At 38.3% G+C, this 22778-nt stretch overlaps 1 protein-coding gene and 1 long non-coding RNA gene across 2 annotated transcripts in view; one reads left to right on the top strand and one right to left on the bottom strand.

Moving 5' to 3' along the window:
• The window catches only part of LOC112532291, a 90085-nt gene that overhangs the window by 14930 nt on the left and 52377 nt on the right, over positions 1-22778 (top strand). Inside the window, exon 2 of the long non-coding RNA XR_003074822.3 lies at positions 16936-17063. This is a non-coding gene — a long non-coding RNA (uncharacterized LOC112532291). The remainder of the gene's footprint in view (positions 1-16935; positions 17064-22778) is intronic.
• HOXCDX1L (homeobox protein CDX-1-like) lies at positions 3776-19527 on the bottom strand. The gene is made up of 3 exons (XM_420293.8): positions 18926-19527; positions 10214-10359; positions 3776-7692 (listed from the first exon to the last, which is right to left on the bottom strand). Exons 1-3 carry the CDS (start codon positions 19362-19364, stop codon positions 7438-7440), a joined length of 840 nt encoding a protein of 279 aa, XP_420293.4. The 5' UTR covers positions 19365-19527; the 3' UTR covers positions 3776-7437.

Genomic DNA, 22778 nt, shown 5'->3' with positions numbered 1-22778 from the left:
GGAAGGATTCCTTTTTTTTTTTTAAAGACCTTTCATCAATAAATGCTGCAGTCTTTTTTTTTTTAATATATGTATATATGGATGGATGGATTTATTTCTTAATCCATGAGATAATGATGAGGAAAGTTGTACTGTCACATAGGACATGGAAACAGTAAGACCCCTGTAATTGATGTGCTCCTTATTTAAAAAATAAAAATAAAATAAAAAGAACTTATACGGACTATATATGGACTCAGTGAGCATTGTTCAGATTAAACAAGATACTGTTTCCTATCCTGAAAGTATTATATAGAATGTATACACATACTAACAACTTAATTTTTAACTATCTTCCTTTGTTTATGCTTCTCCTCGTACCACCACAGTTTCACTTGATCCTATTTTTTGTATCTCAGAACCTTATCCTTCATTCCTTGTTCTTCTTTTATCTTTTGTTTATGCTCCTCCTTTCCCTTTCTTGTTTTGCCTGTTCCATTATCTGAAATTTCTTTAGATCTATTTCGATTCTTTCCAGAAAGTAATTAGATCAAGATATACTGATCACGAATTGCTGTACTGATTTGATATCGGTTGACAATAGTAAACTTTGAACGAGGCATTTTGTTTAAAAAGATTTACATAGAAGGATAAGATTGCTGGCTAACACTGCAGATTTTTTTAACGCCAGAGTGAGAATAAGATAACTAAAATGGTAGCATTCACATCATCTTCCACAGCCTGGCTCTTATGTCTCCCATTTTGTATCAAAGAACTATGTGGATCATTAGAAAGGAACCACATCTTTTCACAGTCTACTATTTTAAGGTTACCATAATTTTGGAATTGATGGGTTTGGGGAGCTAATTGACTGTTAATCAAAGTCTGCCTTCCTAAGAGTAATTTCTTAGCCATCCATGTGTCATTCCACTCAAATCCACCCTATCATTAGCTTCAGAGCCACAGAGCTGCATCACCTTCAGTGTAGCAGTGACTTGCTCTGCAGTTCTGGAAACACTTTTCCCTGTCCATATTTGCACTGTGATGGAGCAGCAGTGAGTTGCTGGAGAGAGAGCAAGGGCGAGTGTGCTGCTTATGGCTGTTTCAAGTGGCTGTGGAACTGTCATGTTACCATGGTCACTCTTTGCCTTTCTGGGATGATAGGAAAGGGGAAGCTGATCTGAGGCAATAGACTAGGTGTCTAGAGTCCCATCCATTCAGTGGCTTGTATTTATACAGTTTTCAGCAGTGGGCAAAAAAGGCAGAATAGGCATCACTGGTAAGGTACTGGCAGCAAGACTTGCACTCTTTGGCGTGCTTCAGAGGCATTGGTGGCTGGAGTGAGAACTGAGCTCCAAGGTAATCATTTTTCATTTAACTCCAACCGTCAAAATATTATGTCTAATTTAGCCAGTGCCCATGGGGAATTGCCTGAGGTTTTGGTTGGAATGAGGTGACTTGTGTGTAAAATTAAATATACATAGGTTGCTCTGAAAGCAATGCCTCCTATTTGTTTCCATGGAAACTACAACAGGTACAAAGTGCACAATAACGCTGTTTGATAGAGCAAATTCTCATCTACAAATCCCTATTTTTTAACGTAGTTGCTTCCATTACCTATGCATTTTCACCAGTAATAAGCACAAGCCTGCTTGCTGCACTTGTAAAAACTTGTCTGGCCATCCAGAACACAGATGGTTTTTCACGTCACTGCTGAAATGCACCACCCACCGTCTCACTGTGCTCACATCCACGACTTGGTTTCCATAAATGCTTAGCAAGCTTTGATGAATGTCAGTGGGTGCAAGTAGGAGGCATTACTTTCGGAGCAGCCCACGTATTTTATGTGCATTTACTCTTTGGGGAAGAAAATTGTCTAGTTTTCTAACAAGTGGCTGATGAAAATTTAGTAATGCTCATAGCAACAAGTGTAGTGATAGCCATTGAAGCCATAAAAGTTTTATTTTCACAGTGTCGATGGTACACCGTAATATGGGTGCTGTTCTAAAGAGCACTTCCAAAGCCAGCAATAGCAGTGTAACCACAAATATGTGGTTAAGGTGTTTTAGTGGCAAGTATTATAGATGTAATTTCATGGAATACTGGTAGATTAAAATTGACCTGTACAATATAGGAATTAAAGATGTTTATACCTGTGATTGTTTTTATAAGCATACTGTGAATGCTTACTCACAGTGTCACTCTCCTTTTTGTATAAAGATAAGAAATATATTTCTGACGCTTGAAAATTGTATGCAATCTATGTTCTGGGGTTGTGTTTCTGAGGAGAAGAAAGTATACGAGCTTGGTATGTCTCATCCTAGCTAAGGTGCTGGGAACAGATGTTTGTTTCTTTGCCTCCAGGGGACGGCTCCAGTAACACATCAATAATGTAGGGCTTGGGAATGCTTCTTGCTGGCACCTTTATAACTGCATGCCTACAATTTCAGTGGAATGGCTGGCTAAGGAGTTTGCTAGTGAGCTACATATTAATGATGGATTTAATGTAGTATTTCAGAGATGTTACCCTTTATTCAAACCAGGCTTTACATGCACACTCAATCCTCCTAACATTAATAGCTGTATAAATCTGGGGGAAAGGACAGTCAGTGCAGGACATGCTGTCAGCTGAGGTCAGTTTTGCTGGAAAAAGAAGTCTATTAATTCAGGGAGGAAGGCAGTTGGCTTCTAAATTTTAAAACACACCACTGAAGAGAGTGATCTTGCTTTCACGGGAGCTTCTACAAACACAACCATTCTGAAAATGTTATTCACTTTTTTAAATTGGGATGGTTTAATTTATGACAGTCTGGTTAGGTCTCATTTTCAGGGCATGAGATGCCAGACCACGTCCAATTGTTCTCCTTACTGATGAGTGTGGTACAGCTCAGAGTACTGAATCAGCTATGGTAACTGAGCTACTTTCACTTGCTGAAGTTAGCTCTTCTGGGGGAAAGGGGGAGATATTAGAAGTTCCACTCTGTACAAACAAGTAGAATTAGAGATGACAACTGTCCATGAAGCCTTCCCCAATATTGCGATTTGAATTCCTTACTCTTAGATTTTGTTTGTTAACAAATCCTTCTGAAAAATTATCAATATCAAAAAGTGAATTGTGTGGAGTATGGTGATCATGTTTACCCTTCTGCCTCTTATAGCTGTTTTTCTGACTGCTGCTAACAGTGAGTTAGCTTTCATTTTCTAATGTTAATTTTTCCCCTTTCTTGAGGTAGCGGCAGTACATGTTAGGTATGATCTGCACCAGTGTTGCATGTGCTAGGGAAAAGTGGAATGAAAAGAAGGTCTTCTGATCTGAAATTGAGAATTTAAAATCTGTTACAAAATCAATACAAACAGTAATAAAAGTGTGTCTTACTGCTCAGCAAACAGCCTTAGTGCAGCAAGTTTTAAAGAACCTGTATGTGAAATGCAGGTTAAATTGATCCTATTTAGCAGAGCTGTAAAGAGGATCAGCAAATCCTCTGTGGATATTTGGCTTCCTTCCTGAGCCTGCTGTGTGGGGTTCCCACTAACTGTAGCTAATTCATCCTGGAATACAGCTAGATGGGGATTGTTGGGTGCTCAGTATTTAGTCCTTTGGACGTTCCTTGAGTGTGGTTTTTGTTTTTCATGAGGAAACAAAGGAATTGATTGCTTTTACTGTTTACAATTCTTGCTATACATGTGGCTTATATTCCTGGCAGACCAGCCTTTCTGTCACAGAAATTTAACTGTTCTTCCTTGCTCTCAGGTGAGAGGTCGTGTATCAAGTCCCTCCTGCCCTGGAAGACCAAGAGCATGCAGGATAAATCTAAGTTAAGCCTCTCCATTTTGAGATACTTCACAGAATTGTTTATTACAAAATGTACAAAAAAGTTATTTGTGCTCTTTGATCATGAAAACAGCTGGGAAACATTTTCACCATTAAAACAGCGCCTATTCTTTTAATAGTGATGTCAACACAATTTTGAGTCCCACTAATAACATCCAGTGCCATTTCCAAAATGTGACCGGCCGTCGAAGTCGTTCAGAGATGTACCATCACAGTGCACACTCTGGATCTGGAAGTGTGGCTTGGAGCAATCCTGTTCTGCACCAGCAAACTGAATAAGGATGCTTGAAGGATGCTAGGAGCATGATTTTTTTTTTTTTTTTGTATTAACATCTGGAATGAATATATTTGTCTATCTGAATTTTTTTTTCTTTTGTTTGGAAGTGTCATTTTGAATTGTATGGCTTTCTTAGCTGCATGAAGTTTTTGTAGGATATTCTGCCTGGTATGTTCTTGATCTTTTTGTACCATACACTTCTTTCTGGGTAATGGGGTTTAACGGTTACTGAATTCCTCTGAAAATTGCATATACCTTGATCGTTGCTTTAATCACAATTAGGATTAAGGGCTTAGATATTCCTGTGATGTAGCCCACGGTATGCTTTTCTTCTTCAAGATGCTTTGCTAACAACCAATCAATCTTCGCAGCAACTCTGCTTCAGTGTCCCTAGTTTTATAGATGTGCTAAAAGTGATAGGTTACATGATATGCCCGGCATTGGAAGGCAAGCAAGTTGTGTTCTGAGGTATTTCATGACTCAAAATGTTGGACCAAAATCTTTCCAGTTATTTGCCTCCAATTTGATTAATCTCATTTTTGTTTAGCTATGCAACAGTACTTTACAAGCTTTTTAATGAAAAATAGCTTACTGTTTTTTTGGTGGACAACTTTTTAAAGGATTAAAGCACATTGGAAAATACTTATTTGAGTAGATTGCTAGTAAGTTTAAAAAAAAAAAAACAAAAAACATTAAACCACGTAAAACAATCACTGGCATAACTAGAGGGTTAATAATCCCTAAGGTATTGCCCTGGTTTATAGATACTGCTTTTGGAGCAATAAATTTTAACCTTTGAACATGTGCTTCTGCAAATAAAATCCAGCCTTATTTTGTGTACTTAACAACTTCTGATTGGAAACACATAGCAACCTATAGCAAGCATGCTTTCAGCAAACTGGGGCAGAAATGAGGCAGATCTTCAAAGTAGTCACTTATCTTCCTCAATAGCTCTTCTACATGTAAACAAGATAAAACGGGTCATTTTGCCAGATCCCTCACTCTTTGAATTATGTTTAAATAATTTTAAAGAGAAAGAAGTTGAGTTCAGATTTATTTTCTTATAGTTTTTAAGAATGTTTTAAAAATATATTATTAAAAAAATCAATTACAGAATCAAACTATGTCATGGAAATGTGATTAAAAGCTAACAATGAACTTGATCCTGCAAAATCCTGGGGCTCTGGTGCATTTAGCTAGAATTAGGTATCAAATTATTGTATATCATTACAAAAAAACAAAGCTGCTTTCTGTATTCTGACAAGTTTTAAATTGTAAATCTGGATGTTTTTACTGATTTTTTTCTTTGATATGCAATCTTAATTCTGTTTAAGTGCCAAATTGAGATTGCTTTTCTCTTTGAACCTTTTTCAATATCAGTTAAGTTAAAATATGCATATGAACTGTATGTAAGATATCTGTAGCATTTCCCTCTGTAGGCAGAATGTCTGTTCTATGCATTTCCAATGGATTCTTCTTTTAGATGTATGCAGTAAGTATCTCTTTTGGGAGATCAATGTTTCAGTTTGACAGCTGTGCTCATCAGTGTGGATGTTAAATCACTCCTGTTCATAAGTGCTATTTGTCATGTTCTGCTTTTCATAATAAGTGAAAAGCACTACAAGTTTTTCTGTTGCTGAACTTTGAATTGTATTGTAATTGAGTTTCTTCATCTAATTTGGCTTATCTTACCAACTCAAAGCTTCAAAGTACTCTTGCTAGCAGCACAAGGGAAGGAAAAGTGTGGGAATTTTACAGTGTGGATGTATATCCCTTTTAAGTTTACTCTTCTTTCGTGCTGTCCTTGTTACAACCAGAAAATCCTAAGTAAAATTAAGAGAGAGAGTGAAAACTGCCATCTCCCTGAGTCAGCCTGGTTTTACCATTCTCTGTTTTTTTCTAAGCATCCCCCTGCTTTTCAGCTTGATGCTGCAATTCAGTGACAGAATGTTTGTGAAAATTGTGTTCATTTTCTACAGTAGCTAATATCACATTGGCAAATGATTATTGAAAACGTCATTTATTTTTATGTTCTCTATATACAAAGTAACTTTACATTACCTACATTTTGTTGATCTAATAGTACTATTTGTTATAATTAAGAAAAAAAAAAAAAAAAGAACGTAGTGCCGAAATGACTTAATGTTCCTCAGTCTTATTTGTAACAGTGTTGGAGATATTTAGGAGGACGCTTCGATGGAAATTTGTGAGGATAAGCATCCTAAACTTCCAAATAGCTTTTGGCAAAGGGGAGTATAAATCCCCAAATTACCTGAGTGCTTCAAAAATTTTCTCTTTGCAGTCAGAGGTTATGTATGTGTAATTGGTGGTCAACTCAGAACGCAGATATCCAGATTATTCTTAAGTAGCAGTTATCTTCCCAAGTCTTCTTAGTGTGGAAGGGATCAGCATCTGGGAATTGGAACCTCCTATTTAGATTCTCAGATGTAGGTTTAGGAGATTAGTATTACACGCCTACTTAGAAATTGGCAGGATCTTATATCCAGGTAAAATATTTTTGCTTTGTCTTCTATTAATTTAGCTTTTCAGATTTTTACCTTTTTTTTTAGTATCACAATAGCTCTGAAAACCACTCCACATATAAAATTAGTTGAATGCAAGTATTGCATCTTTGTCCAGGGGTTATGCTGTCCGACAAAATGCAGTCTCCACCAAAAATGAACTTAGGCCAAGATTCATATTTCCATAATGTTTTCAAAACCCTTATGGTAAGATTGATGTATGCACGTTTATACCAGTATAGGGAGCATTGGAAATCATACCTGTCAAAGTAAAACAAATCCAAAAAGCTCATCTGTGACCTTTACCCTTAAAACATAATGAGTGCAACCACCACAACTCAGGCTGTCCATCAAGTGGGTCAAGACAATTAACCCAGGTTTTCATTTATCAAGGTCCATGCGTAGTGTCGATGAAAGTGAGATTAGTACATGGAACCTGTGTGGAGATGGAAGGAGAAGGAATGCGCTCTTTACCTAGGGTTTGTGCTTTTGTTTGTTCACAGAATACGGTTGACAAGTGGCCCCTCTAGCCCTTGGCTCTCCTCCTCCCCAGTGCCTGCCCACCTACTGCAGGGATGCTTGGCTTGTGGTGTTTTCTTGCGAGGCTCTCTGCAGCTAGGACTCCTGACACACAGCAGTTCCAGTGCCACTGGGAACTTGCACTATCCTGCAGACCCGGCAAGTGACTCTTGATTTATTGAACTTGAAGCTTGTGTGCACAGAACTGTGTCATGCTGGGGACCCCTGCAAAACCACTGCAGATGTTCTCTTTCATACTGTAGTGCTCTGTGTACCGGTAGTTCATAGCAGTAGCTCCTCAGCCAGTCTTACTGAGAGGCCACCACCTGCTGCAGGTTCCCAGTGTGCTGCAGGCCATTCATCGGAAGCGGAGCTGGAGGAGGTGGAGGAGGGAACAAAGAGCTGGGCATTTCTGAGTGAGTCTGTTGGTCAGGAGCTGGCATCGGGCTCACTGAGCCAGAGTCACTCTGCATAGAGCCAAGATTGCTGCCATCAAAATGAGTCATTTTCTTCTTCATTAATTTTCTTTCTTTGGCTCTGCGATTCTGGAACCAGATTTTCACCTGCACAGGAGCAGAGGAAATTTTTTATAGTTGTTAATAGAATGCAGTGCGGATTTTCTATGTATGTATGTATGCTCTAAGTCAGAGCAACTCAAAGCCTGTTACTGGCCTAGGAACTAAGAGGAGATTTCCTGTTTGGATGCTGAACATTAATTCTTTTGCTACAGAGTGTAAGCCAATGGCAATATACCTGTGAGCAGAAATTCACCAGTGTGCTATTGTAGGTATGTGTAACTTCAGAGTATTATAGAAGCAATGCCTTAGTAACCAAGCACTTTTTCTTGCACGTGTAAATGAAGTCAAAATCTGCTGCTATTTCCCACACAGTCTGTGACTTTATTTCTTAGTCATTGCTCTGTCACAGAAATGCAATCTTTGAGAAGAGATGAGCTATTGAAGAATATATGGATTTTGATTGGGACAGAACAGGTGAGGACATGAGATGAAGCTGACAATGTTCAATTGAAAATGCAGCAGAATTTATTCAGGTGTGAAAAAGTGACTATTCTGTGGCAACTGAAATGTCTTTACATATGAATTCCTGATGTGGGATTTAAACCTGTGTGTGTCCCCGGAGATGGCTCTATATAATGTGTAGTCTTCGTAATAGGTCAAGTTATCACATTTGGCCATATCTTTTCATTTTTGATCAGATGACAAAGACAACACTTTTGTCAACTATTTTAAACAAAATCAAAATCTGTGGTTTGCTGAGAAATATTCATTTCCTTTCTAGCTGCTTGGCAGAGAGATAACTGACAATCAGAGAGAAAGAAAAACTGTAAAAAGTAGTAGTATCTGTGGCCATTAAAAGAAATCTAGTGGTGAAGTCCCTCAAGACATCACGAGGACTCTGTGACACTTTCAGTGTACTTATTCTTGAGCCATTATTATACCCATTTTCCAGCTGAACGTGAAGATTCCAGATGCACATAAAGCTTGTAGAAACTTGAACCCAGGTTTGTTAAGTCCCAGGCTGTCATCTCAAACATGTGGCACTTCGTTTTGTTGTCTTAATTTCTGAAATATCACTTCAGTAGCAAATGATGTTCATGTTCTATTAAAGCTGTCTCAAACATCCTACATTCTGACTGTGCTGTGGTAATATAGTTTTTCCCATCATTTGCCAGAATACATGAAGAGATGAAACTATCTAAAAACCAAACTAATTCTTAATTCATAATTGCCCTCTGTGTTCCGTGTTATCTGCTTTGAATTTAGGGGCTTTATTCCTTTATTATTAAACTAGATGTAGAGGCAGAGATCCAGAGAGATGTTTTAGTAGGCATTTAAAGGTTGCATACCAGTTATCAAATACAAATAAACACAAATCTGTAACATTAGACTAATAGCTTATTTGGACTTGTTCTTTACCCGTTGCTATTCTTTTACAGTGTTTTTGCCACTGCTTAGTTGTGCAGGTAATCCCGAAGTGTAATTGTAGCTCTTCCTTTTTGTCCTCACCATCTCCTTTATTTTTGTATCCTATCTATATCAGAAGTGCATCATTTGTCACTTAAAAAATAATTAGATATTACTTCTTCCCTTTCTTGTTTACATGTCATTCTTTGTTCTTCTGTCTTGAGATAATCTGTTTGTGGAGTCCTTCCAATGAATCTTTTAAGATCGATGCTTACTTCAGTGTACTGTGTTAAGAAACCCCCAAGTAAAATGGGACAGAACACGCTCAGCCCATGTTAGGAGTATACTGGAGATCTAGACGAGCATTTTATCTTGCTTGGCATGAGTCAGCTGAGGTGCTGAAGAGCCAGAGGCTGGGCTCCTGCTTTGCTATGGGGGGGGTGGCACAGGCGCAACAATTACATGATTGAAGAATGTGGCACTGAGTCGGTCCTGAGCACATTGTATTTTATGTCTTTTTGTCAAGAAGAAGGGACTTAAGTTGTGGGAAAGGAAGTGGAATTTGCTGGGAATTGAGGGAAATAGGGAAAGGAGAAAGGATTAGCAAGTGTGTAGGGAATTTTAAACAAAAGGTAGAAGATAGCCAAGACCTAAATATCTTCAGTGTCCTGAGCATACTGGAAATGATTGCTTATACTCAGTAGCTATGCCTCTGCTAAGAATGGCCTTCTTTAAGGTTTTCCACTGGCCTCAGTGGAACCACGACTTGGAAATGTTTGCAAAATCTTCTTCCTATTAGCACTGACCCAGCTGAACAGCAAAAAATCCTGGCAGGATTTGGTTGATATTTTCTCAGAACAAGACTGTATGTCAGACTTCCGTTTGTCTTTTCTGTGCAGTTGCATAGCAATCAGCTGTAATTGTGTAAGCTGAACTATGCTGAAACTATCCCAATGCTGATGGGATATTATTTCAAAACGAATGCAAACAAAGCCATCAAGCCATTCAGCTGGATAGTATGAGTTACTAAATCACAAAGAGAACTCAGTCACGTTAGTTTTGACGTATTAGCATTTCCGTATTCTTAACCAGTGTGGTTATCTTCTCCTCGGCAATAGTAAATGCAAAGGAAATTCTGAATGGGTAATCCATACTCTACCTGTCTCTCGGAAAGTCTTAGGTTTGCAGCAAGTTCAGACTTCCTCCTGATTGTAATGTATCTGTTGTAATGAAATTCCTTCTCTAATTCTAATCTCTGATGATCTGTGTAAACCACTCGGTACTTCTCTCTTGTTCTTGTTTTACCTGTTTTGAAAGAAGAACACATTGCTTCAACCTAGAATTTTTTAATTTTCAGTAACATAAAATATCTGACTTTACATTTGACAGAAGTTTGTGGGTATTTTAGGCCTGGTTCTCTATGCACTTACCCAGAGTAACTTCCTTGACTGTAGTAGAGTTCGTATCAATTTACAACACAAGAGGGTAATACCATCAGCTTTTGGATTTGCTCCTTAGTAAATAGATGATAAACTGGTTTTTGCATTCTTTATTACCCTTGGGTTACCATTTGGGAAATATAAGTTGTTCTTGTTAAGAATGAGGAGCCAGGAAGCCCGGGTTCTGTTCCCAGTTCTGATGCAGGCTTACTGCACAGTGTTGAATTGCTTTTTTCTCTTCCCTAAGGCTGATTGACTGCTACTTAATTCAGAGATGAATTGTGAAGGATGTTTTACTGCATAGAAAATACTGAGAGCTTCCAAAGGACCTCGGATCCTGTTGTGAGAAATATTGATACAATACTGTTGCTGTTATTGCAGTTTGGTGGCTGCGTTTTTCCTTCAAGGCTAGCACAATCTAACAACACCTTGATCACATCTCAGGAAATAGTAAGATAAATTTTCAAATGGCAGTTAATAAAAAAAGAGGAAAGGAAAGCAATACTTAGCAAAGGATGTTCAACAACGCTAGAATTGCACCATTGGTTCCTTTTCAGGCAGCACGGCCGCAACATTTTAGATACAGGTACAGCTGACTGAAGCAGACATGGCTCAGCAGTAACTGGGTCTTTAAAAAGGTAAGAGCAAATGACATGAGCAAGTGGACGCAGTTGCAAGTAGCTGGAATATATCAATTTCATACAGGATCATCTGTGAGGACAGATGTTGACAGTCATTAAACCCAACTGAGAATGAGGAAGACTGCCGATGCTTCCTTTCTTACCAGCTTTTTCACTCTTATTAATGTTCATTTTAGGCAATCAAAACATCGGAGGTCAACTGGTGCCTAAAATCATGGCCCCTGTGCCCTGTCCTAAGGTCTTACTATGTTTTGGAAAGATTAGATAGTTTTGGGGCTGAAACCAATGTTACAGTGATTGCAAATAGTGACTTGTTGGTTTGTTTTGTGCTTCCTTGTCTGTTTTCATCTGGAAACTTATTGAAATGCATGTATCTTGACTGTAAATTTTTTGGGACAGAGAATGTATTTGTAGTTGGTGATTTGTGCCGTGTGTTGCACAGTGGTACTATGATTTGTGTACCTTCCTGTCCAATGGGCAAGAACAACCCCATTGGAGTCAGATTCTCTTAGATCATACATAATATGGGAGGCATAATGGGGCTTGCTGCCTGTAGCAGTCTGGTTGTGCTGCAGATGTAGCTTAGCCTCACACAAGGGCTTTTTCAATCTTTGTCTTACAGATCATTTTCTGAAAGAAAAAAAAATGTACACATGCCTGGCTCTTCAGAAAAAAATGTACCTCAAACTTATAATACTTGCACTGGTTATGAGAGTAATTAATGGAGAGCACTAAAATATACTATCAGTCAGTGAACTGGCAGAATGTCCTTCTCTGATCAGCTCCCCATGATGTGCCACCACTGAGCATCCAGCCTTCTCTGCAACACAGAACAGCTGGGGGCTTATTGGTGGTACCAAAATCTGGTTACTCCTCAGCCCCTTCTTCCAGCTTCCCTAGCTCATGAAGTAGTACCCAAAGCTCAGAATTCAAGGTACAGAACTGTAGTGGAATCTTGAAGTACTTTATCCTTTAATTCATGATTTGGTTTCACAGGTTAATGTGTTTTTCCCCACCAGTGGAGAAAGGCATAGTTTCATTGTTTTAATAGCTGAATATATTTAAGGTTAACGTTGCCTTCTACTTGTTATCTAAATGCATATACCACATGGTAATGAATTCTCTTCCAGGATTTCACTTTGTTGTCATATTGTAAGAATTTTTGGATCACTAAGGTACTGTATGCATGACAAGGTTCTTTAGGCGATGACCCATTCTGTACTGTTGGTATAGATATTAGACGCACAGTTGTTTAGCACTGGAAGTCCTGGTCACTGCAGTGCTGTAAACAATATACCTCTGACTGTAGGCGATGACTGGTTCACTCTGTGATAGGCTCCCAGCTTTCATTACAAGATCTACATTAGAATTTGGTCATTCAGCTTCTGTAGTTCTTGCTCTTTGACTGTGGGGAAGCACTGTGCATTGATAGTGAGTTTACAGAGATATGGATATTTTCCAACTGTCATGAGATCATCAGTGTGTTTACTTGGAATATTTCAGTAGGAAAAATGAATGTATACATTTTTGTCTGTTGCCTATGCTGGAGTTTCTGCGCCCACCATGCAGCCAAAACAATTATTTGTTAAATGAATCTGTTAATTTTCTTGTGGACATTGTGCTGTGCTCGGCTGGGTCAGACATTCTCAGCTCAGTAGCATTTCTATCACCGTAGAACTGTAGTGAAAAGCAGAATTAGCCCAAGTATGTTTACTCAGATAATCAAGTGAAAATTGCTGCTAATTTTACAATATTATGGTGAAAATGTTAAAGTCTCTGGAGAACAGCAATTATTTAGCCCAGTCCACATAAGCACTATGACATTTGTTTTCATTCATTCCAAGTGTAAATTGTTTGTTTAACATATGGTCACCTGTGGTGCTTTAATGCTTTACTTGATATATTTTAACTTTAGATCTCTAGCTTGTTTTTGCTTTGTTTTCTTTTCCTCTTCAAATGAGAACTTGAGGTCATTCTATGAGACAGAAATGTTTAAGATGTTTCCTTAGTCTCCTTTGTGTTGTTAAGATGGAGAACACAAAAGAGAAAGGTGATCTTATCTTCAGCTCTATTCTCATTCAGAAGTCACAGTCAAATATCAGATGTGCTTCTGTTGCCAAAACAAGATGGAAAACTTCAAGATATAGCTTCCTATTCCTGATTTTAGGAGCTTAAACCCTTATCTGAGCTGTAGAAGTCTGAGATCTGCTGAGGTCTTCAGAGAGAACTGTTGTTGCTAGCAATATCATGTTTTCCTCTCGGTGAGGCCTGGTGAGGTCCCAGTGTCTGCCAGGGACTTCCATATCCCTTTGTTGGATGCTGTCTTGGAGTTACTCTTCATATGGCATTTCATTTCAAAGGCAGAGTGGATTTTTTATTTATTTTCTTAAGTTAACAGCAATAAAGCCCGTTATTAAGCATGTTGACAGAATATATGGCATTCTGTTGTGAATCTTACTGATCTTCTGCTCATTTCAGTTACAGTGATGCATTTTATTTCAAGAAGTACTACCTGAGTAAAATCTGAGATAGAACTAATGCATCACCCCAGGGACAGCAGCAGAATGTTCTTCATTTGTCAGATCTCTTTGGTAGATAATGACTAAATGTAATGATCCAGTGATAAAGGTTAATATTTTAATCCAATCCTTTAGTTGACTAAATTCCTGCAGATTTTGCTTAGGTGAGTGAAATGACCAACATTCACCTTTTGACAGTGTTAATCTCTTGTTAAGGATAGATCATCGTTTTAATCAGCAATATAGTATCAGTTTTGTTGGGAATGTATTCTTCTGGAGTCATCATCCTAGCTGCAGGTGGTTGGGGAAATTATCAGTAGCTGTGTGGAATTAAAATGAAGAGCTTTGAGAACTGCATGTGTGTTGAGGGGGCAGATTTTCTGAGTTGGGTGTGCTATTTAAGAACAGCAAGTTTTGCCAAAAACCTATTTTACAAGTAGTGATTATTTAAGACTGCCTTTAGAGTACGAAGAAATAAGATGTTTCAGCCTTAGAAGACTTTGTGAGATAAAGTTTAACAATCCTGTCTTATCACACCCTCTTCAGCAATTTTTGTGACTGGCCAAGTTCTGAGCTGGGGGAAGGGAACAGCTTTCCCCTTGGTCATAAAATTCACAGAGCATTTCTTCTGAAGACAATAAAGCTAGGAGAAGGCCTCTTTATTTGCTGTGAAAATCATCACCCTTTCCGGCAATATAACTCCTGAAGAAAAAAGGGAGAAGGAAGAGACAAGGCTGCATATCAAAGCGAAGAGAAGTGTTGAGAGGGTCTGTTGCCTCAATATGACAGATAGGCCTCAAAACCAAAGACAATGTAGCCCAGGAAAGGAGTAAAAAAAACAAAACCAAACCAACACGGTCAGACCTCACAACTAGTTTACAAAGTAAAATAAATTAGCATGAGAACTGATCCCCGGCCCCTTCTTTAGTGCCTCCTCTCTTAACTGTCCAGGAATATCCTTCGTCTACCTAAATTGACATCATTCGTAAAATCCAGCAGCTACCTACTTCAGGCAGGAGATGTCCTTGCACAGAACAGTGTCAAATTACTTACAAGTATCAGCATCTCACTTGTATAGCTTAGTATTGTTTCAGAGGGAGTTAATATCTATACATGATGGCTGAAAGGCAGTATAAGTCGGCTTCAGATGTGGCATAGTTTTCTGGCCTGAAGATACGTTCTGTTCATATCTGCATCTTTATGGTGGCTCAGCTTAAGAAAGGGAGTAGAGTTAGTTTTTTGAGATAATAATAAAAACCATTGGAGATCAGGGCCCAGCAGTGTGGATTCTTTCTTTCTTTCTTTCTTTCTTTCTTTCTTTCTTTCTTTCTTTCGTGAGGGAGCTATTTCTCAATATTCATGCACTTTAAAATTTAGGAAACAAAAGATCTGAACTCATCCTAGGGAATTTCACTGATTTAATTGAATTTGTGAAACAAAAGTAATTAAAATGAATAAATGTCTTGAAGAAGGACACTGTGCTGCACATGAAGTTCTGTGAAGTTATGACGCTGCTGTCCTGCACAGTGTCAGTAATTGCATTCCTGCCACAAGTCTCAATGAGCTGAATAGAAATATTGCCAAGTTGGATGCATAGAGGTTTGTGATGCTGAGATTCTATACTTGTATTTTCTGCTGGATCTTGATCATTTTTTCATGTTATATGTGTTTAGGTAACTCATGGTGAAAAGAACAGAGTAGCGTCATAGAATCAGAAACTTTCATTGGACTTAGAGGATTTTCCCCTCTGTTCTGCTGACTTCTATTTAAAGTGCAATTATTTTCCATTTTGAGTATGTTCTGTAATAATGCTCATTGGCCAATTTCTGTGCTTGGTTAGTGTAAATCACTCGTCTTCATAATACAGAAGATAATTGAATCCAAAACAGAATCATTTTTATCACCTATAAATGCCAGCTGGACAGACTGCTCTGTGGGGTTTTGTTTGACACAGGATACAAGATGTAGAAAGTGTAGGCAGTTTTCTAAGTGGCAGGGTCAGGAAAAGTCACATTGCCAGTGACTGTATAAACTAAAAAGCAAGTGATTACCTGGATTTTCTTCCAGGTGTATGTTCATTAGGCATTCAGAATTTTGCAAGAATGACTCCTTAAGAGGAGCTTCTCTTTCTTACATTTGAGAGGATAAAACTTCTTCCTTCTAGATACTGTACATTTACCGAGCATTTGGTAATGATACTGTCAGCACCTGTCAACACCACCAGAAAAACTGTCAGAGTAAATTTTTACTGAATGACTACCGTGTTTCCTGTGCTTGATGTCTCTGCTTACAGTTATTTTCCCTCTGTTTCTGTACTTGCTCCATCCCTTGTTAATAATTAGATAGGTGCAGATCTTAAGATAAATTTTCATCTAATTCTCACTGCTGCTGAAACTACCTGGCAGTTACCTCATCATACTTCAGATTCTGTGCACAGGTTTACACAGATGTATTTTGTTTTTTTCACAAAGGCTAAAAGTAAAGGCTTCTCCTATGCAAGGGATTGCATGCTTCCATAAAAATACAGAAATCAATATAAGGAGATTTGTAATTTATTCAATGATGGGCCTATACTTTTCATCAAAGAATTTGCTTGTGATTATGCTTTGTGTACATAGAATTGCTGTCTCAAGTTGTCATGGTTCTGACCTCTGTTAGTATTGCTAGTAGCTGTGGGTTTCTTTTCCTTTTCTGCTTGGTATTTTAGCAACTGAGACAGATAGGTGCAGTATAATGTTAGGGAAGTATAAGGGTTAGGGAAGGGTCTTTTTCTGCTAGTGTTCTTGGATGAAAATACTCAGAGTCCTTTATTCAAGTGATCTGAGTCAGAACACATTTGCTTTCTCCTGTATCCTAAATACCTTCATGGAAGCAGCAGGCATTAGAACCTATGTGGAGGAAGTCCTACTCCCTCCAGTTCAGTGACTGCAGAAGGAGTGTTCATACATCCTTCAACCAGGGAGGATGGTGGATGGAAGCCTGATTAGGTCATTTATGTGGGAAATGCATTCCAGTACCAGTATATCAGCATGACAGTCTTGCATTAAATACTGAGATCTTTCAGTAGTTTTAAGTAGTACTCTCATGAACTTTGCTTAATACCAGGTGAAGACCTGGTTTTGTATTCAACGTTGTTTTTTAAGTTACATACAGTAAATTTAACTTGAAATCATTTCTTCTTCTGTTCCAGGTGAATTGTATAAACAACAATATAAGAAGACATGCAGGGTATAAGGCAGTGGGAGAAATTTCAATCAAGTGTTTTTCTTTCTTCTCTCTCAGGTCATGAATCCATGAGGCACCACAACAAGAGAAGATAACCATGAAACCCTTAGAGATGGAAATGTCATTGTTTCTAGGCCTTGTTTCTGTTGCTGTTACAAGTCAGACTGCTGCCAAGTGGTATATAAGTAAGTAAATCTACAGAAGGAGTCTCTCCTGATTCTAAAGGGATACAATTAGAGTAGCATTTTCTGCAGACATTCAAGAATATCTTGCAAAAATTACTTGCCTTAATAATCATCACTTCTATAGTGAAGTCATATTATTGATAAGTATTATTTTGAGACACATAATGAACAAACAATACTTTTTATTTCTATAATTTGCTTTAGTGTCTTCAGGTAAGTCTAAGCCTTATTTTTTCTATCTTCTAAATTCCTAATGGTTGTGCAAAAAGACAGAACTGTAAGGCTGCAATTTAAATCCACACGAGCAAGAGGCATATTGGTAAAAAAAAAAAGAGAAATAGTAGTGGGTTTTTGAGTAAGTATGTTGCCATCTGTAAATCATACTGCCTGTGAGAATTTTCACTGTATTCTTAAGGACTACGCAGAAGAAAGCAGTAAGTTTTTGCAAGACTGGCCCTCTTTTGTCTTTTCTTGAGTAGCGTTCAGTGACAAACAGCTATGAGATATATATTTTAAAATAAAAATGTCTTCAGTAGCCTCTGTCTTGTATTTGCCAAAATTCTTGTTCACCCAATGTGAGAACATACTCTGTCCAAGTATCGTCCATGGGCTCTCTGTGAGCTAAAGTTGCATTGAGCAGGAGTAGGTATGACTCAGTGTCTGTACAAAATAGGTGCATTATTTTAGCAAAGACAATTTTTTGGTTTAGTTACTTTCACTTATGTAGAATATATGATTAAGTAATTGCTTTCTCTTCAGAGTTTAATTCAATACTGGCTTTGAAAACCACTACTTACAGATGTGTGGGAACTGACCTGGGAAGGGAGGAAGGTCTGGAAGGAAGGGAACCTCCCTGAGTTGTGACACTGAGGTACTGTGAGCATCTCTGGGGGAGGTACTGAGCATCCTTAACTCCTACTGGTGTTGGTGCATGTCAGAACTGCTCAGAACCTCAGAGGATCAATACTTCTATAGAAGATTGTCACTGTTCTTTTCAGGCAGTGCCCCTCTACCTTCCCTTCTCTCCTTCCTTGTTTCATTATTTTTTTCTGTTGATACAAGGAACAGAGATGTATTTGGTGTGCTTAATAGTTGTATATATTTTTTTGCATTAATTCCCACAACCAAAGAGAATCTTTTCCTCAGACTTCTTATTTTTACTTGTTAAACATGACTGAAGCATTTTATTTTAATCATCCACTCTTATGCACTGGAGATTGACCTGACATAGCATTAACTTACTGTGTTACCAGAGATCTTTATATTCCTATGTATTTTGAGTTACTGCTATGAAGAGTGGCAAGTCTTTTCTCGTTGTTCCCGTTCTTAAAGCGTTTGATCCTGCAGATATTTCATTTTACTGTTCTTAGACTTATGGGGGCTATATCTAATATAAAGGTGTTTCCAACCCCAATACTATATGTATTTTACTTGAACTATTCATGTCTACTCTAAAAATTAAGGAAAATAAGCAAGGCATAGATAGCGGAGAGATGTGATGTTTTCATTATGATTTCTTTCTGCAAACATACTTCTTTAAATCTATTGGACTCTTGCTAAAAGCAATTATTTGATGTAACTTTTTAAAAACGTATCTCAAATGAAAATACTGTCAATGGGCATTGCTTTTTATTTGCTTTGGCTATGGATGTCAAGGAAGATATATAAGGAATCATCAGCTGATTAAAAACAGCATCCAAAAATTGAACCAATATTTCACTGCTAGCAAGAGTCTTGTTCAAATCTTCTGGTTATTAAAACGTATGGAACCTGGCAAAAAAATACAACAAAACAACAGAAACGAAGACCAACCACCCAAAAAAGGGAAAACTCTTCTCAGCATAGCCTCACTGCCCTCATACCTGTAGAAGTGGATTGCACCGTTTTCCTCATCCATTCGTAAGAGCTGTGCCTTTGGTTGGTGGGTGAGACCTGCTGTGTGCCAACGGTGCCTGCAGGAGGTAACCCCCCGGGTGCAGCGGGATGGAGGGAGCTGTACTCAGCTGGACTGTAGGAGCCCTGCCCAGGAGAGGAGCCGCTGAGCTGTGCGGCAGCAGCCGTGCCGGAGGGCCCTGGGCACGGGCCGTAAGCGTTCCAGTCCTCCCTCTGGGGGCCGTAGTGGGGTCCCCAGGTTCCCGCGGGCTGTCCGTGGCTGTCTGGAGCTGGCACGTGGTGATACCCCATGTAGTCTGAGTAGGGGGGAGCAGGCACAAAGTTCTGCACTGGCAGGTTGTTGTTGCTGCACCTTGCAGGTCCTGGATACATGCTGGTCTCTTTATCCAAAAGGTAACTCACATACATGATGCTCACAGCCTGGCTTTGTCTTGCTGGGGCATCCTGCTCCTCACGGTGTTTGTTTGATCTCTTCCCCTCCTCTTTCTTTCTCTCTCTTTTCTAGCTCTGACTGGCTCTATAAATGACTCATGCTAGCCCTCATGTCCCTTTACTACACATGATTAACAATGGCTTTACCAGGTGCTGGTGGTAACAGTTTACTAAGGTCCTGCCTGATGTCACAGATAACTGCCTGCCCCAAAATTGCATTTGCATTCAAATGAAGGGCTGACCATGCAGGCAACCCCACCTTGCTGCTAGTTCTGGTGCTTCCTTTCTCACAGAACCTTTATGTATTACCATCGTGGTTCCATACTTTTTGAATGGAGGTTGAAATCTCATGTTCTTCAAGTTGAATTGCGTATGTAGTTAACCAGTAACTATTCAAACGGTAGAAGTAGTACTTTACTTGAGCAGTACACATCAGAATCTAACTTCAGGCATTAGGTTTTAGTTAGGTAAAGCCTGGAATCTGCTAGCCTGGTAGTTTTTTTGTTGGAACGTGCTCTAATATCTTTAACTGACAGCAATGGACTAATTCAGCCTTTATCTATAGCTCTTCCACGCTTTCTCACGTGAGCTTTCCTCTTGCCTTCAGCTCTTACTCTATGTGGGAGAGCACTTGCAAGCTACCGTATTCCTACTGCTTTTAACATTACAAAGGGCATACAAGAAGTCTCATAGTCATTTTGAGCATTTGTTCATACCAATAGTCTTGTTGATGTTAGTAAGCCTATTCATGAGCTGGCTGCTGGTCACAGTGATTGAAGTTTATTCTGGCTTACAATGTTAACAGAATCTGTTATTGAGAGAATGCAAAATTTGTCACTTTCTCCATGCTTGTGTTTTGTTTGTGATATTGAAATGAGCAGTAGTTTTCCCTAAAGGTTTTTCTGTTCTCATTGCTGTGTTTGTTCACAGTAAGTAGCACCTTTTCTTGGAAATCTGGGAAGAAATACTAGCTTTTTAGCTCACAAAAAGAGGAAAAAAAGGAAGAAAAAAATAAAAGAAAAAAACCAAAAGCACTTTCCTAAATTTTAGGAGCAATCCTGTGTTAATAAGTAACAAATTCCCAGGAGATTGGCTATAACCAGGAGTGAGGGGAGAGAGTGTTGATTTTTTTTTTTTTTTGAATGAGATATACTTCAACATTTTCTCTTAGTGAGAATTTTCTGTTTTCATTCTTATGTCTTTAATGATGTGATACTTAATTGCACCTTTATTAACAAACCAATTTGTTAAATATTTTTTTTCTTAAACAGGTGCAAAGTATAATGAGCTTTTTCTTTGTTCAGAGGTGTATTTTTCTTTGAGTGCCTTTTGCACTTTAACACCTTCTAAGCTTACAGGTTCCTCCTGGTTCTCAGGAGGGAAGAATCACTTCACACACCTGACAACACCGTCATTTCTTTGTGTGAGAGAATGGTTTCCTTAGGCTGTATTCACAAGATAATGAACTGTAGTTGTTGAAATATATTTATCTGTTAGTATCATTGTTTCTATTCTCACTTCTTTATTTGTTATGATTTTTCTACTGTGTACTTCAATAAGTCTTGTACTCATATACATATTGCTTCCTGTGAGCTTTTGGAGGACCATGGCAATGTTGTTGACGGGTATCCTAAAAACATTGAGCATGGGAGGTTGGCAGAGGCTGTCTTTGGTGTTTGTGTATGTGAGCTTGCTCAGCTGCAATTTACACACATGATATCTGTCACTCTGGATGGCCAAGTCTAGTCAGCTCACCACACCTAGGGAGGGTACTGATTGGTGTGTTGTGACGGAATGGCTTAATTCTTCTGTTCCAGGGAAAAAAAACCAATAACAAAACTATTAATCTAACTATGTTTTGAAAGTCTAGACAGCCTGTGACTGTAGCTGTCCAATGCAATGGAATTTTAAATCCTTTGAATTCTGCAGCATGAGCTATATATACCTTTAAAAAAAAAAACAACAAAAAACACACACAAAAAAACCCAGAACTAGAATATTTAATTTCTCAATTTTTTTGTAGCACTTAAGGTAAATGATTGATGCAGTTGTTTGGTAGCCCTCAAGTTCAGACTGTGTTGAAATGGTTGCAAAGGAAGATCATTTAACTTTTTATTGAAACCAGATTTACATTTCTTTTCCTTCCAGCCTGTTGAAGATGCATCCTTCAGAGCATTTCTGTACCTCCTGTACCTCTCCTGAATGCAGGTGTATCAATAAATCAACTAAATAAAGAAGCAGCGTTTTGTCATTGGCCCAAGCACTAGTTGTAGCCCTTCTGTTTTCATAACAATATAATATGCTTCATGAAACAAAAGATAGTAAAATAGTATATATTCATGTTTATTAGAAAAACAAACAAACAAAAACCCAGCAATGATGACAGAAATACCTTTTGATGCTTTAAACTAGTGTGTATATACTGACATGGAAGAGAATCTTTTCCGTGTTCCGTACTGCTTCAAGGAAGTACTTTATGACTTATGGTTGTTAAGCTGGCAATGTTTTACTCCTCTGGCCACATGCTGTGAGCACTAAGCAGGAAACTATCTCTTTCAGAATCTCAAATACCCTGAGTTGGTCTTATTTCAGAAAGCTGAATTTTGCTTTGTTAGTTCAACATTTTTTCATTTGTACCACTTGAATCTTACCTACTAGTTGAACTTCCGAAATAGATAAATAATAATGCTGATACAATTCATGTAAAACTAAACATCTTCATAGGCTCTTGAGCAACTACAAAATAAAAAAAGATTTGGATTTGAGTTGCTTTTCGTAGTTTCTGTCAAGAATATCTGTCAATAACAGGTGTCTTTGTGGAGATCAGTCTGTCTGTACACCCAGTCCTCTGTAAATACACCGTTCTCTTCTGGGGAGGAAAAAGTCTGTGTTTTCTCCAAAATCAGTTGTTGCATCTGCAAAGTGTACACAGTACTATTTGTGTATGGTATTTAGAGTGCACTACTTGTTTTGGTGAATAAAACCTACTGCCCTGTTCAGTTTCATCAAAACAGATCAATTGCCTTTTGTAGAAAAAGTGTTGTTCTGTGTCGTAAGGTGAGGATAGTGCTCCTTCCTGTTGCTGATCCAGATTTGCCACTTTACTGTGTAACATAAACATAGAAGATAATGCCTGGAAGAATACATCTTAATTTCTTTAATGCTTTCTTTTTCTCCATGTTCTTTTTGGTTTTGATATTTGCTATCTTTCTGTTAGAAGTCTTAGCCTCTGTAAAAAGATATGCAGACATTTATATTAAACATTTTTTTTTTCAATAAATTACCAAACATTGTGGTAGCACTTCTGAAACACAGGGATAACCCTCTCTCTCCTCTTTATGTTTTCCTATATCTATATATTGGGTATTGTAATCTCAACCTTTTGTACCC

Source organism: Gallus gallus, chromosome 4, assembly GCF_016699485.2.
Source record: "Gallus gallus isolate bGalGal1 chromosome 4, bGalGal1.mat.broiler.GRCg7b, whole genome shotgun sequence".
In the NCBI taxonomy this organism is placed as follows: domain Eukaryota; kingdom Metazoa; phylum Chordata; class Aves; order Galliformes; family Phasianidae; genus Gallus; species Gallus gallus.
The sequence above is the reverse complement of the archived record's forward strand: the minus strand, read 5'-3'. Positions and strand labels throughout refer to the sequence as shown.

What these genes read in the sequence shown, in the direction of transcription:
- HOXCDX1L (XM_420293.8), bottom strand. Translation starts at nt 19,364, where the DNA reads ATGTATGTGAGTTACCTTTTGGATAAAGAGACCAGCATGTATCCAGGA. An exon ending in GGTGCAATCCACTTCTACAG is followed by an intron (nt 10,360 to 18,925) that starts GTATGAGGGCAG and finishes CTTTCAAAACAG; the next exon opens with GTAAAACAAGAACAAGAGAG. An exon ending in TAAGACTTTCCGAGAGACAG is followed by an intron (nt 7,693 to 10,213) that starts GTAGAGTATGGA and finishes GCTCCTGTGCAG; the next exon opens with GTGAAAATCTGGTTCCAGAA.